We start from the raw sequence: 12,173 nt of genomic DNA, 5'->3' as shown, positions 1-12,173 counted from the left end.
CAGGTAAATATAGAAATTACAAAACAGGCAAAGACAAAACGTTTCGTATACTCAGTTTTGGTTTAAGACCTCAAGGGATTTACATTGTTGGCCAGAAAAAAATATCTGTACCACCTGAGGCGCGAATCTGATTTGTTCGCGGTTCCACTTCTTTAATTTAATTGGCGCGAATGAGCCACGAGGGCGGGATAATAGTTTTGATTGGCTACAGGTAAGAACACAGGTAGTCAGCTGATTGTGTCGAGCATCACGTTCGGTATTTACCTGAAACCCAACTTGAGGAGTCCGTTAGCAGATTTAGTTGACGGTAAACTGCATGAACATGTGGCTTTAACAATTGATATCGATTATATTGTTAAGCGTTTTAACATTTTTTTGTTAATTATTACTTGGATTTTAGTTACATGGTGTTAAAAGGAGGGGGGAAGTCGAAATAACGGCAGCAAAAGAAAACTCTTTTTTTTTAATTTTTTTTAAATGTCATCAGTAATTGTTGTTTATGCTTCACTTATAGCTGAGGCTTATTTGTGCTGCGAAACCTGACGGAATGTCACCGCAGTTACAGTTTCTTGCCATTTATTGGTACATAACAAGTGAGTATCAGTGTATTGTCAAATCCTCCCTTGCTTTCGCCATGTCTGTTTTTTCCTTTGACCGTCTAAAACATGCTGTAGTAAGTTAGTTTTTGTGTCGTATTGTCAAATGTTCAGTTGCCTCAGTCTGAATGACGCAGACATTTAATATTTCTGTGTAGGCATTTTTGCTTACGCCCAAGGTTGTGGCCGACCACCATTAGTGGAGAGCAGGATTGTGGGAGGAGTAGACGCCACCAACGGGGCTTGGCCTTGGCAGGTGGACATACAGGTACATTACATTTGTTTTCTTTTACTATGGGTGCGGTTTAGTTTGCTTCTTTGGGCTTTGCTTAAGGTGCAGAGGTAGCTCATTATTTTCTCCCCCTGGTTTCCAGACAGCCGCTGAGGGTCATATCTGTGGAGGCTCCCTCATCTCAGACAGCTGGGTCGCATCAGCAGCTCACTGTTTTCCCAAGTAAGAACACTCAACCCAGACAAAATTCAGGGGGTAGAGTTGCAGCTGAACACTGAACAGAGGCTCTCTGCTTCTTTAGCCAGCCACCTGAATTATGTTTTTGGAATTCTTGGCAATGACCACTGAAGTTTTCATAAACCCCTTTAGGAAAATACTTTTTTCAAGCAGAGCGTTTTAAATATTCTTCTTTGAATAATCGTTAAACCTACATGTTTTATTTGATTTAGTTTTCACAGTTATTTGTCTATATGAATAATTAGCCTACCACAAAGTTGTTGCACAGAGACTCTGACACCACTGAATCCGATTAAAAGTTCAATTGAATGTTATCTGATCAAGGTCTGAGGACCAAAACAGTAATATTAAAGTGACTGAGTATATGTGTGCACTTTGTTTTGTTTTTTGTGAAATGAATTTTCCTGGAACATGACAAACAGGCCACTTTTAAAGAATCCTTAATGTGACCTTTTGTTTAACCTTTTGTCTCTAAAATGTAAAAGTTCCACATTTCTGATTCCCCTTGTTTTCCATTTTATAAAGTGTCATTCACTGTTCCTCTTCTTCTTTTAGTCCAAGTGATGTGAGCTCTTACATCATCTACGTTGGTCGATTCCAGCTGAATGCTGACAATCCGTACATGTCATCTCGTCGTGTGGTCCAGGTGTTGATCCCATCCGGTTACACTGAACCTCAGACTGGACGTGATTTGGCACTGGTGCAGCTGTCTAGCCCAGTATCCTGGTCAGATCATGTCCATCCTGTTTGCTTACCTGCATCTTACATCTCATTCCCAAGTGGCACCATCTGCACTGTCACCGGTTGGGGGAACATCCGGCAAGATGGTAGGGTTTGTTAAACTCTTTGCCTTTTGTTAGCATTTGTGCAGATACATCTTATTCATCAGTTTAATATTTAATCAGTCATCAAATAGCTGTTTTATCTTTCCATGGAAACTTCCTCACTACTTATTGACAGACAGCTGCATCTCAATTTAACCAGCAACTTTCAGTCCACTCTGAGCCATGTGTCAGGGTTAGGGCTTGTGTGCATGAACTAATGTTAACATGGCTACCCAAGAGATATTTAGTAGCCAAGTGTTTCTTTTGACAGGCAGATCTTTCAGTATTGAAATAAACCTACTCACATTAAAAGTGAGACTTGATACTTTCATTTTATATCTATTATTGAATTTCAAATTGAAGCACAGAGCCTGAGGAACAAAAAAGTGTTTCTGTCCACATTCTTATAGTCTGGACTGTCTATGCATATGAATCCTTTCCATTTGTGTATAGTATCGGTCAAACGCTGGGACATGTAGTTGAATGGGAACGTGTGTCCAAACTTTTGATTGGTAGTGTGTAACTGTTTTCCATCACGATCTTTTTGTCTTTTCAACATAAGAAATGTTTACTGGTGCCAAGTGCAAGTCTAGGTGTCAAACTATACAGTAGCCAGTGATAAAATTTACATGATGCTCTTTATGCTGTAGATATAGAATAGTAAATGATTGAGAAGATGGCTTATAGAATCCAATCCCTCACAAGGAAGTAATATCTAGAAATCACTATAACTGGGTTAAATTTTTTTTGGACTTTAAATATGATCCCACTGTTATTGTTGCTGTGACATTACTAATTCCAAACAAGTTGTAATTGCTAATAAAATTAAGGTTTTTTTGTTTGTTTTTTCAGATGTTAAGCTTTACTTTCAGTGGAACACATTTGCACTAAACATCAATTTAAATGTTTTATGTTTTGCATGCATTTTCCAAACAGTGATGTACAGTATACTGTATGTATCCATATCAGAAGAAATGATATTCTATAATGTAACACTGCTGTCAGTTCAGCTGGTCAGCCCTAGAATGTATGGACTCCAGAGACTGTGGATATTTTAAATTGTCAGTTTTTCGTTCCATAGCTCTAGAATCCCAGCAGAAGGAGCCGTGCTTATTTAAAACAGATTTGCACCCAAAAGTATCACTTTAGTCACAGTACATTTACATGCACAGTATGCTCTGCAGTCATAAAATAATTTGCATAAGTGATTCATGGTTTTTCTTTCCTTTATTGAATAGTATTTAAATTGTTGCAAAAGTATACACAAAAACAATATAAACAAACAGAGAAATGTTGTCTACACTAAGACAAAATACATCTTGATGTTTATAATGGATTTACAATGGATAAAAATTGTTGAAGTTAGCATCTTGTGTACCATATGAGTAGCAGAAAGCTTACTGACCCCTGTTCAACTGCAGAAATTTAAGTTTCATGCTTTTTTTGTTGTTCATTCTCCATCTGTCCTCGTATCCCCCTCAGTGCCTCTGCAAGGAGTCGGGACTCTGCAGGAAGTGCAGGTGCCAATCATTTCCCAGAGTTCATGTCAGCGGATGTACCAGCAGAGTGGAGCACAGGTGGACATCCTGTCTGACATGATCTGTGCTGGATACCAGGAGGGCGGCAAGGACTCCTGCCAGGTTTTGTTGAATCAGCCATTTGTGCTGCTGTTTATATTCACAACACTTGAACTGTATACATAAGCAGAACAAAAACCTGCATTGGAATAACTTGGAATGCTAGTTTTCTGTGATCATCCACTGTCATAGATTGTAAGACCTTAATTTTGAGCCCTTGGATACCTCCCAGTGGTGAAAGCCTAGCACATGCCTGTGTTGTTTTTCCAGGGTGATTCGGGAGGGCCTCTTGTCTGCAAGATGTCAAATGGGACCTGGGTGCAGGCCGGGGTGGTGAGCTTTGGAGAGGGCTGTGCTAACGCAAACCAGCCAGGTGTATATGCCAGACTGACCAGCTACTCAAGCTTCATCAGCAGCTACATACCAGAGATCAAACTGTATGACCGAGCTGACCAGAAGTGGTCTGAGAGGACTGTTGTGTTGGTTTTCTGTCTGTCCACTCTACTGATCCTACTTCAGACATAAACCACTTTGAAAACTGGATTTCTAGAAGGTGATGTGTAAACCAGGTGAAATGAAGGCGCTTAATGATTCTCATTGTCTGACATGGAGTAGTCAAACTAAAGAACTGTTTCTGCCATGCACATGAAGCCATGTTGAACATGAAATGTCTTTAGCACCAAAACTCTGCATTTAATCTTAAATTCAAAATAGCTTTGATAGGCTTGGTTTTTAAATCGGAATTATGAGCTAAATTTTTTGTATTTTGTTATCACCTCAGTGCTCTGTCCAACCTTTTACTGAAAACATGTAACAAATCTTTAAGCATTCTTATTGTTTACCTCCACCTCGAAGACCCCAACCCATCTGTAAAGACATACGATGTTCCCTTTGAAATATTAAAGTTCATTTAATATCAGAAGCAAAAACAAGTGGTGACTGTTTTCTTTATTACAGCATATCATGATAAAAAGACAGCTTATTAGTTAAAAAAGACAATTGTTAAATTAATTTGATTTTCATGCTAAAACCTAACGTACATAAATCAGTGTTGCCTTTCTAAATTCCATGAAAGGGAAAGTCAGGCGTCTGGGGCCATGGTGTCAGACAGGATCATCGGAGAGCCCAGCTGTAACTCCTGCTGAGTCATGCGGTGAACCTCGCTCCAATCAGACAGAAGGGAGGCCGAGAGGGGAGCCGAGTCATAACTGACGGAGGAGAAAATGTAAACAAAATAATGGCTCTTTAATGATTATACAAGAATTATATTTATCTGGAAAGTTTGCTACTTTGACATTCAGTGTAACTTAATGAGGAAGCAGTTAAGGGCAAACATTAGGTAGGCTGGAGACTCAAATTACAATTGGGAAAGTGAGACCTGCTGTTTCAACACTTACCTGACGTTTATATGGATCGCTTATTTTAACACTTCACAAGGTACACTTGAAACCTACAACTTAAACCTAGCTGCCAGTTTATTAGGTACACATAGCTAAACACCAGTACAAGTGTTTGTTTAGTCTACCCTTATCAATTAAAGACAGGGTGTAAAAAAAAAAAAAAATTATTAGAAACGTGCCGGTTCCGTTTGGTGTAATTCACTAGCACTAACTGAAGTGATCCCAAAGTTGAACCGATACAAACTGAAACAGTTTCAACAAAAACTGAACAGACTATTTTAGATAGGTGTATCTAATAACCTGACAGCTGACTGTATAATCTACATGTGTATTAAGCTGACAGTAAAACATTTAAATTTAAAACATACACAAGTTAAAAGGACTATGATGTAACTGTAATGTAGTTTACATAGACCTCCTTTCTTTACCAAGAATATTTGTACGATAGGAGGAATAATTAAAGCAAACAATACTAACATGCATTATTAAGTACTGCATTGAGAGATACTTGCAACAAATGTGAACCTATCCCTTTGAGTTGACGTGTTGTGCTACATTTGCCATAAAGAATGTTATGTGAAAACTGAACTTGAGCTACTTGAGAGCTGCAGAGCCACATTTGCTTTGACAACTACAACATGCATTGGCGAAGGTAATAACTTGATATGGGTGAAACCCTGGCAGAAGGTGTGCCTTTTTATAGCATCAGACACGGGTTTTGTTCACAACTATTAGAAAACAAGCTCATGCTGTATTAGACCTCACCTGTCCCGGTCACAGTGTTGCAGGTCTGTGAGAGACTGTGTGAGAAGGTCATCCAGGTCAAAGCCCACGCCATACCCAGCACCACTGCCTTTAGGGGTGACTGAGAACACTGGGGGTAAAATATCCTCCACCTGACAAAGGAAAAGGGGGAAACATGGGGTCAAGTGATCATTGGATCTATTGGTTCAAGAGAAGTAAAAGATTGTGACATTTAAGGCTAGAATATATGTAAAATAAAATGTTTTTGTAAAGCATCAATAATAAATGCAACTCCAGTGCTCTGGTATATAGCTTCTGTCAGCAGAAGAAACCAGAGACACACCTGGGATTTTGATAGCTGCACTGTTACAGTATGGATGTCAGGTGGAATGGAGGGCCCTTGTTGTCCGGTATCTGTGAATGCTAAGCTGGGATGAGGCTGTGAAGGGACCCCTAAATCCCCACAGAGAGGGTTTGTGGTCTGCGATTGTGATTTCTCTCCTACAGAGGGACACAGCTTCTCCATCGGCCCAGCACTTGTAGCTGAGGAATTAGGGTTGAGGTTGTTTTGGCCTCCAATGTCTGCATTGCCGTTGGTGTCTCTGGTGCTTAGTGCTTTAGTCAAAAAACTCTCCAAGGGAAGCAGCTGTGACTGAGGTTGAGGGTCAGGTTGGGTTTGATTTTGAAGCTGAAGAAAGTTTGGTGGTAGGCCCTGCACTTTCCTGTTTGGTTGTTGTTGTGGTGGTCTAGTCTCTAATTGCTGCCCGCTCCAGTTCCCCAAACAGCTGGAACTGCTTTGTCCGTTGCTCTCGTTGTGAGCCTCGAGCGTGCTGTTTTTAATAAAGCCACTGGTGACATTCATTATATCTATTCCTCCGCTCACAGCAACACCTACATCCGCTGGAGGCTTCCTCTGCTTAATGGAGAAATGTACTGATGGTTGCTGGGTGCTGGGAGGCTCAAACAAGCCTGGCTGGTTATGTTTAACTTGAGAGATTAACTGTTCAAGAGACTGTATCTTCCTTGCCTCGTCTGTTTTACTGTTCAGTGCTCCTTGACTGTTATCACCAATGGCAACACACCTGTGTGAGTTTGCACCGATGTCCTTATTCTTCACGCCATCATGAAGAGTCTGCGATTTCTCATTGCAGCTGTCCATCATTTTTGTCCAACGTTGCAAAAGGCTTTTGTCGTTGTCACTCAGCAGGACCCCACCCAACGAGTCACCCTGTTTCCCCTCTCTTCTCTCCTTCTCTTTCATTTTCCTCTCCCTCTCTCTTGCTCGTTCTTGCCTCTTCCTTCTTTTCTCCTCTCTTTCTCGCTGACGCTCCTGGGCGGTGACAGGCCGACGCGACTCTGGAACAGAAGACAGGGAGGATGACACACCCCCTCCTCCACCAGCGTCCAGGCCCAGAGCAGAGGTTCCTCCATCTGCATTAAAGATATGAAACACAGATAAAAGGATGAGATGTAAGTGGTGTGCAATATTAAAAAAAAAAAAAAAAAAAAAACACTATATAAGGAAAATGAACTTACCACCCCTGTATTTATTTCTGAGAGCTGATTTCAATATAGCTGCTTTAAGTGCAGCTTTAGTGTCCTCTGAAATCGCTCCCTCTTTTCTGGTTCCCTCTCCTGCACCAGGAGGAGGCCTGACATTTTTCGACAGCGACTGGGAAAGAGACCTGGACAGTGAGTGGGCTTGTGCCACAGAGAGAGAAAGAAAAGGCACGGCGGTGGGTAGGGGGGTCGTGGTCTGTGCTGGTGTTGCAGGAATACTGGTGGAATCCTGGGTCATGGACTGGCTCTGGGTGGGCCGAGTCACAGAAGCCTGACTGCTGGTTAGCTGGTCCTGTGTCTCACTGTCTCTCATTGTTTCCTGACTAGACACTGGTGTTGTTAAATCTATAGTCTCTGGCTGGCCGCTGTCTGAGTTGGCACTGGGCATGTCTACATCAACTGGACCACTTTCGTTTTTAGAGAGGAGAGGCAGATTATGGGTCAAATGAGGTCGGGCAACTTCTAAAAGGGGTGTGGGCTTATTAAAGGTTTGCATCTGATTTGTGAATGTATGATTCCCTTCTGCTGGTGTGTGGTCTTGTGACTGCTGAGATTTTGTCTCTCTCATTTGCTGCTGCATCTGTGCTGCTTGTGGGTGTTGTGCCATGGGAACCAGTGCTGAATTGGTAAGGTTGCTGGTCAAGGACTGAGCATTGTACTGATTGCTGCTTTGTGCTGCAGCTCCTCCGTTCACCCTTGCCAAAGGCCTGAACTGCAGTCTCTGGCGACAGCTCTGTTTCTTTCGATGATAGTCCTGGATCTCCATCAGAATTGCCTCTTTTATTTGTTCATTGTTCATTGGAAGCTTGTCAAATTCAAAGTCAAAAGCTGGCACGCAAATTGGCTCATCATCTGGGTCATGGTACTTGGCCAGGTAAGGATGCTCCAGCGCCTGCGTCACACTGATTCGTTCATGAGAATCAAAGCGCAACATGGCCCCCAGCAGGTCCAAAGCATCTGGTTCAGCTTGTGGGTATAGTTTGGCCAAAGGCACAGCAGACCGTGATGGAAGACTCTGAACATAGGAGCGCACTCTGTCAGCCCTAATAGCACCAATTAAACCCTCAGGAGGAGTTCCTAACACAGACAAAATGAGCTGGAGCTGGTGGACGTAGTGCTTCCCAGGAAAAAGCTGCTTACGCCCCAGCATTTCTGCAAAGATGCACCCCACAGACCACAAGTCAATGGCCAAACTATAGTGATTCAGAGACAGCAGGAGTTCAGGAGCACGATACCATCGAGTTGCCACATATTCAGTCAAGGAATAAGACTCCTCAGGATGTGAACTGAGACCCCTCGCCATGCCGAAGTCACCGATTTTTAGCTCACAGTTCTCGTTCACCAACAAGTTTGAGGGTTTGAGGTCACGGTGGATGACATTGGCAGAGTGCACATACTTGAGGCCACGGAGGAGTTGGTACAAAAAGTAGCGCGTGTGCTCTGGGGTGAGCGTCTGGGCAGAGTGTATGATCTGGTGCAAGTCACTTTCCATGAGGTCCAGCACCACATATCTGCAAACATTAAGAACGTAAAAGTGAGAGGTGCACAATCTGGTCATAGAAGGTATTTTGATTTGCAGACTGATTAAAATGTTGGTCATGTGGGGGGGGGAATCTCCTCAAACAGCATCTTCAGCAGCAAATTACCCTGAATGAGTTGCAAATGAAAATCTTCATAAAATTGATGTGAAAATGTATTTAAATAGAGAGGCATCATACAGAGTTTTCTTTTTTCTTACTGGGCTGAACAAAATTATATACATCTAATTTATCATGAAAAGCCTTCCAGATATCTAACTTATTAATAATCACAGAGGACCACAGAAGAACCTTGTGTATGTGTTATTTGCCACCAAAGTTACAATGAAAAGAAAAAGTACATACACAGACTTGAAGGCAGAGTGAGGAAGGTTTGGCTGCAGGATGTCTTTGATGGCAATGATGTTGTCATGTTTGAAGTGCTTGAGAATCTTAAGCTCTCGCAAGGTGCGCTTAGCATTTGTCACCACTTCAAAAGCATTGGAGATCTTCTTTATCGCCACCTGCTGGCCTGTGAAATGTAAATATGAGGGGAATTTGAAGAACAAATTTCCACATTTATCTCAAAGCACTGTAGTACATGTATAATGTGTTTTCTTCATCAAACCAGTCCTACCATTATCCCGTCTCCTGGCAGATGAGACGACGCCATAGGCCCCGGTACCAATGGTTTCGATGATATCATACTCTTCTCCAACATCAAACTTCACATCCAGAGAGTATGCTTTCAGCAAAGCTAAGTTTTTTGCTGCTGTGCTGGTGTCTGTGGTGCCTCCTGTTGTCTCGACCGCACGCTGGTTCTGGTTTTCTCTGCTCTTGTTAGTGGCTATTCTTTCAGGAGGCATAGTCACCGGTTGGCCGTTTTCACCTGGTCCACTCTCCTTATTTGACATTTTTCTGTAAAGAATCAAAAATAGATAACAGAGGAATTCGCTGCAATGTTAGTTTTATTACACTACTTTTTTTCTACACTAGTGTTACATCAGCATGTAGAGAATGATCTTACTGTCAGTATTAGCTGATAGCTGGTTGGTTGGCATTTTTGTGATCCTTTTTTTGTGGCTTAATACAACTTGGGCAATTCCAGTGCCCAGAAGAAGTATTATCCCATGATGGAAGCTTTCATATTTAACAGCAATGAATCAAATTGAATCTGATTTCATTTCTGCCTTGACATGAAAAAAAGGTATATGCCACATGACAGACCTTAATGTTTTGCAATGAAGAATGGGGAGAATTAGCAGTTTTCAGATTAGAACGGCAATGATTAGCCATCTAGTAAACTCAATTACTAAATGATTAATTCTTTGAGTCAATTTGCAACTAAAAAAGTCCAGTTTCTTGTTCCAGCTTCTCCAGTGCCAGTATTGCTGCTTCGTGTCCCTGTATGATTGCACTGGCTCTGGTAAATGTTTTATTTTATATGTAATTCACAAAATGAAACAAATGACTTTAGCAAACACGTGATTTAAAAAAAAAAAACTGGTAGCCTATATTGCTGCCTGTTAACAGCATTTACCCACGTGACCCTGCAGTATTCGGTTCATGCTTTAGTAACTATAATGAAACAAAGAGGTAGAACAGAAAACCACTGATCCCACAAACAATAACAATAATTTTCTCTCGGACATACAGATGTAACTACCACACTGATAAAACTAAATATGAGGATTTGTCAATTGTTAACTCAAGACTATTGGACAGATAAGCATTTAACTTTTAAATGCTGACAAATCGATTGTGAACATCAAAATGAGCCGATATGACAGAAACTAGACGCGACCACCGCGCTGCCCAGCTGGGGCCTGGCAGTTAAGTGCCCAGAACCTGGAACTCTAATCTCTAATCGTCTCTAAATCACATCTGAAGTCTTATATACAGAACTGGCGGGGAACAAACTCACAAAGAGGTGCCCAAAAGGACTCGCGGGTTTTGCACTAAATTAAATAAAGACCTTTCCCACTTTTTGACGCAGGGGCGTAGGCTAACCTTACCTGAGGCTGGGGGTTTTAAGGTGCATTAAAACATGTTTTAATTAATTATATGGCCCAACGCGACAACGCAAAGACCTCTGCCAAGTAACTGAACAGACATATACCTTGTGAGCCAACCACGACATCCGTAATTCAGGTTTTAATCCCGTAGTGGCACGGTTATGTCTTGTTTTTGTCTGCCGCTTCCTTGTACGATTCCGTGTTGCGTTTGAGTGACAGGTGGCGGACCAACGAGCTGAGGCGACGTCCGGGAAACTGTCCAATAGGAGCAGAGAAAATGTGCCCGTGGGAGGTAAAGAAAGAGAATAGAGTCTCTGTCTTTTGGGTGGTGGTGACGGCATTTTCCAGAGTTTAATTACCATTTTTACTGGACAAAAATTCTTAAAGTACTAAAAGCACATAATAATAATAACTGGACAAATGCATTTCCAGAAGAAAATGCGTGTGGATGCTGACGAATCGCCCTGAAAATGCTGAAATGGCTGAAATTCATTGCTGTTTTAATTAAAATGTGTGCCTCACACCCTTTCCCTTGCTAAACGGCATTAACCAATAACCACTAAAAATTCTAAGACATTGGAGGCCAAAACAACCTCAACCCTAATTCTAAAAATTCTGCCTATACAGCAGGGGATTAACACCACTGACTTTGATAAGGCAGGTCGGTTTCAGTTCCCTGTGAAGGCATGATAAATCGTTTTGTGAGTGTGGTTTACATCCCAGTGCAATCTCAGTCTCATGTGACTGTGGAATGAATGTCTGCTTGGATAGCCACCAATATATTCTAGGTTAAGGTCAAAGGTCAATGAATTTATTTGTCATATGCACAGTTAGGAAACGTGTTTCCCTGTACAATTAAATTCTTACTTTGCCATCCACACAAATGCCACAAAATACAAATGAAATATAAAGTAGATAAATAAGTAACACAAAATCTAAGGCATTTTAAGCAGCCTATAAGATTCTGATTTCCGGGTCTCAGTGTTGTGATCTGGCGTTATATAGAAAATAAAATTAAAGGGGGGTATCGTTGGTGTTGGTGGTGGTGGGTGGGTGGGGGTTAGTATTGCTGCAGATAAGATCAAAACACTGGCACAGTGGTATTCATATATCTTTCTCCCAGAGCCTCCAGTCCTACTGGGAGTGCTGGTGTTAGGGGCCTTCATGTACGCCAGAGGCCCTCAGCTGCAGCACTAGATGGACATGGTCAACACTCCACAGGAGCCGGTTTAAACAACCAAACCTGAACAGATCCACAGACACACATGTGCATGTACATACACACAAAGAAGAAAAGTGCTAATAAATGTGTTCATCATTTGTCCTTGAGGTGATTTCCATCTACCGATAAAAGCGTGTCTAGATGAAACATGTGTTTGTAATTGCATGATTTTTACTTTGTCAGTGTGTGCACGGCAGATATTTCAACACTGGAGAAAGTTCGGCCGCGGTCCTAATTTTTAATTCTGCC

General features: G+C 41.7%; 2 protein-coding genes across 4 annotated transcripts; one reads left to right on the top strand and one right to left on the bottom strand.

Moving 5' to 3' along the window:
- Positions 1-202: 202 nt before the first annotated feature.
- LOC109963595 (serine protease 33) lies at positions 203-4,008 on the top strand. Its single transcript, XM_020606248.1, has 7 exons — positions 203-307; positions 515-593; positions 755-864; positions 971-1,050; positions 1,621-1,892; positions 3,372-3,529; positions 3,737-4,008. Exons 2-7 carry the CDS (start codon positions 548-550, stop codon positions 3,989-3,991), a joined length of 921 nt encoding a protein of 306 aa, XP_020461904.1. The 5' UTR covers positions 203-307; positions 515-547; the 3' UTR covers positions 3,992-4,008.
- A 539-nt stretch (positions 4,009-4,547) lies between these two features.
- Positions 4,548-10,970, bottom strand: mapk7 (mitogen-activated protein kinase 7). 3 transcript variants are annotated; one of them, XM_020606246.1, is made up of 7 exons: positions 10,807-10,970; positions 9,325-9,605; positions 9,054-9,219; positions 7,147-8,681; positions 5,954-7,041; positions 5,632-5,762; positions 4,548-4,674 (listed from the first exon to the last, which is right to left on the bottom strand). In XM_020606246.1, exons 2-7 carry the CDS (start codon positions 9,599-9,601, stop codon positions 4,548-4,550), a joined length of 3,324 nt encoding a protein of 1,107 aa, XP_020461902.1. In that variant the 5' UTR covers positions 9,602-9,605; positions 10,807-10,970. The 3 variants fall into 3 exon arrangements, with proteins under 3 accessions (XP_020461902.1, XP_020461901.1, XP_020461903.1); XM_020606245.1 differs by lacking the exon at positions 10,807-10,970 and adding an exon at positions 10,703-10,800; XM_020606247.1 differs by lacking the exon at positions 10,807-10,970 and adding an exon at positions 9,715-9,875.
- Between the last annotated feature and the right edge of the window lie 1,203 nt (positions 10,971-12,173).

The sequence above is a fragment of the Monopterus albus genome, unplaced genomic scaffold (assembly GCF_001952655.1).
Source record: "Monopterus albus unplaced genomic scaffold, M_albus_1.0 scaffold76.1, whole genome shotgun sequence".
Taxonomy (NCBI): Eukaryota; Metazoa; Chordata; class Actinopteri; order Synbranchiformes; family Synbranchidae; genus Monopterus; species Monopterus albus.
The sequence above is the reverse complement of the archived record's forward strand: the minus strand, read 5'-3'. Positions and strand labels throughout refer to the sequence as shown.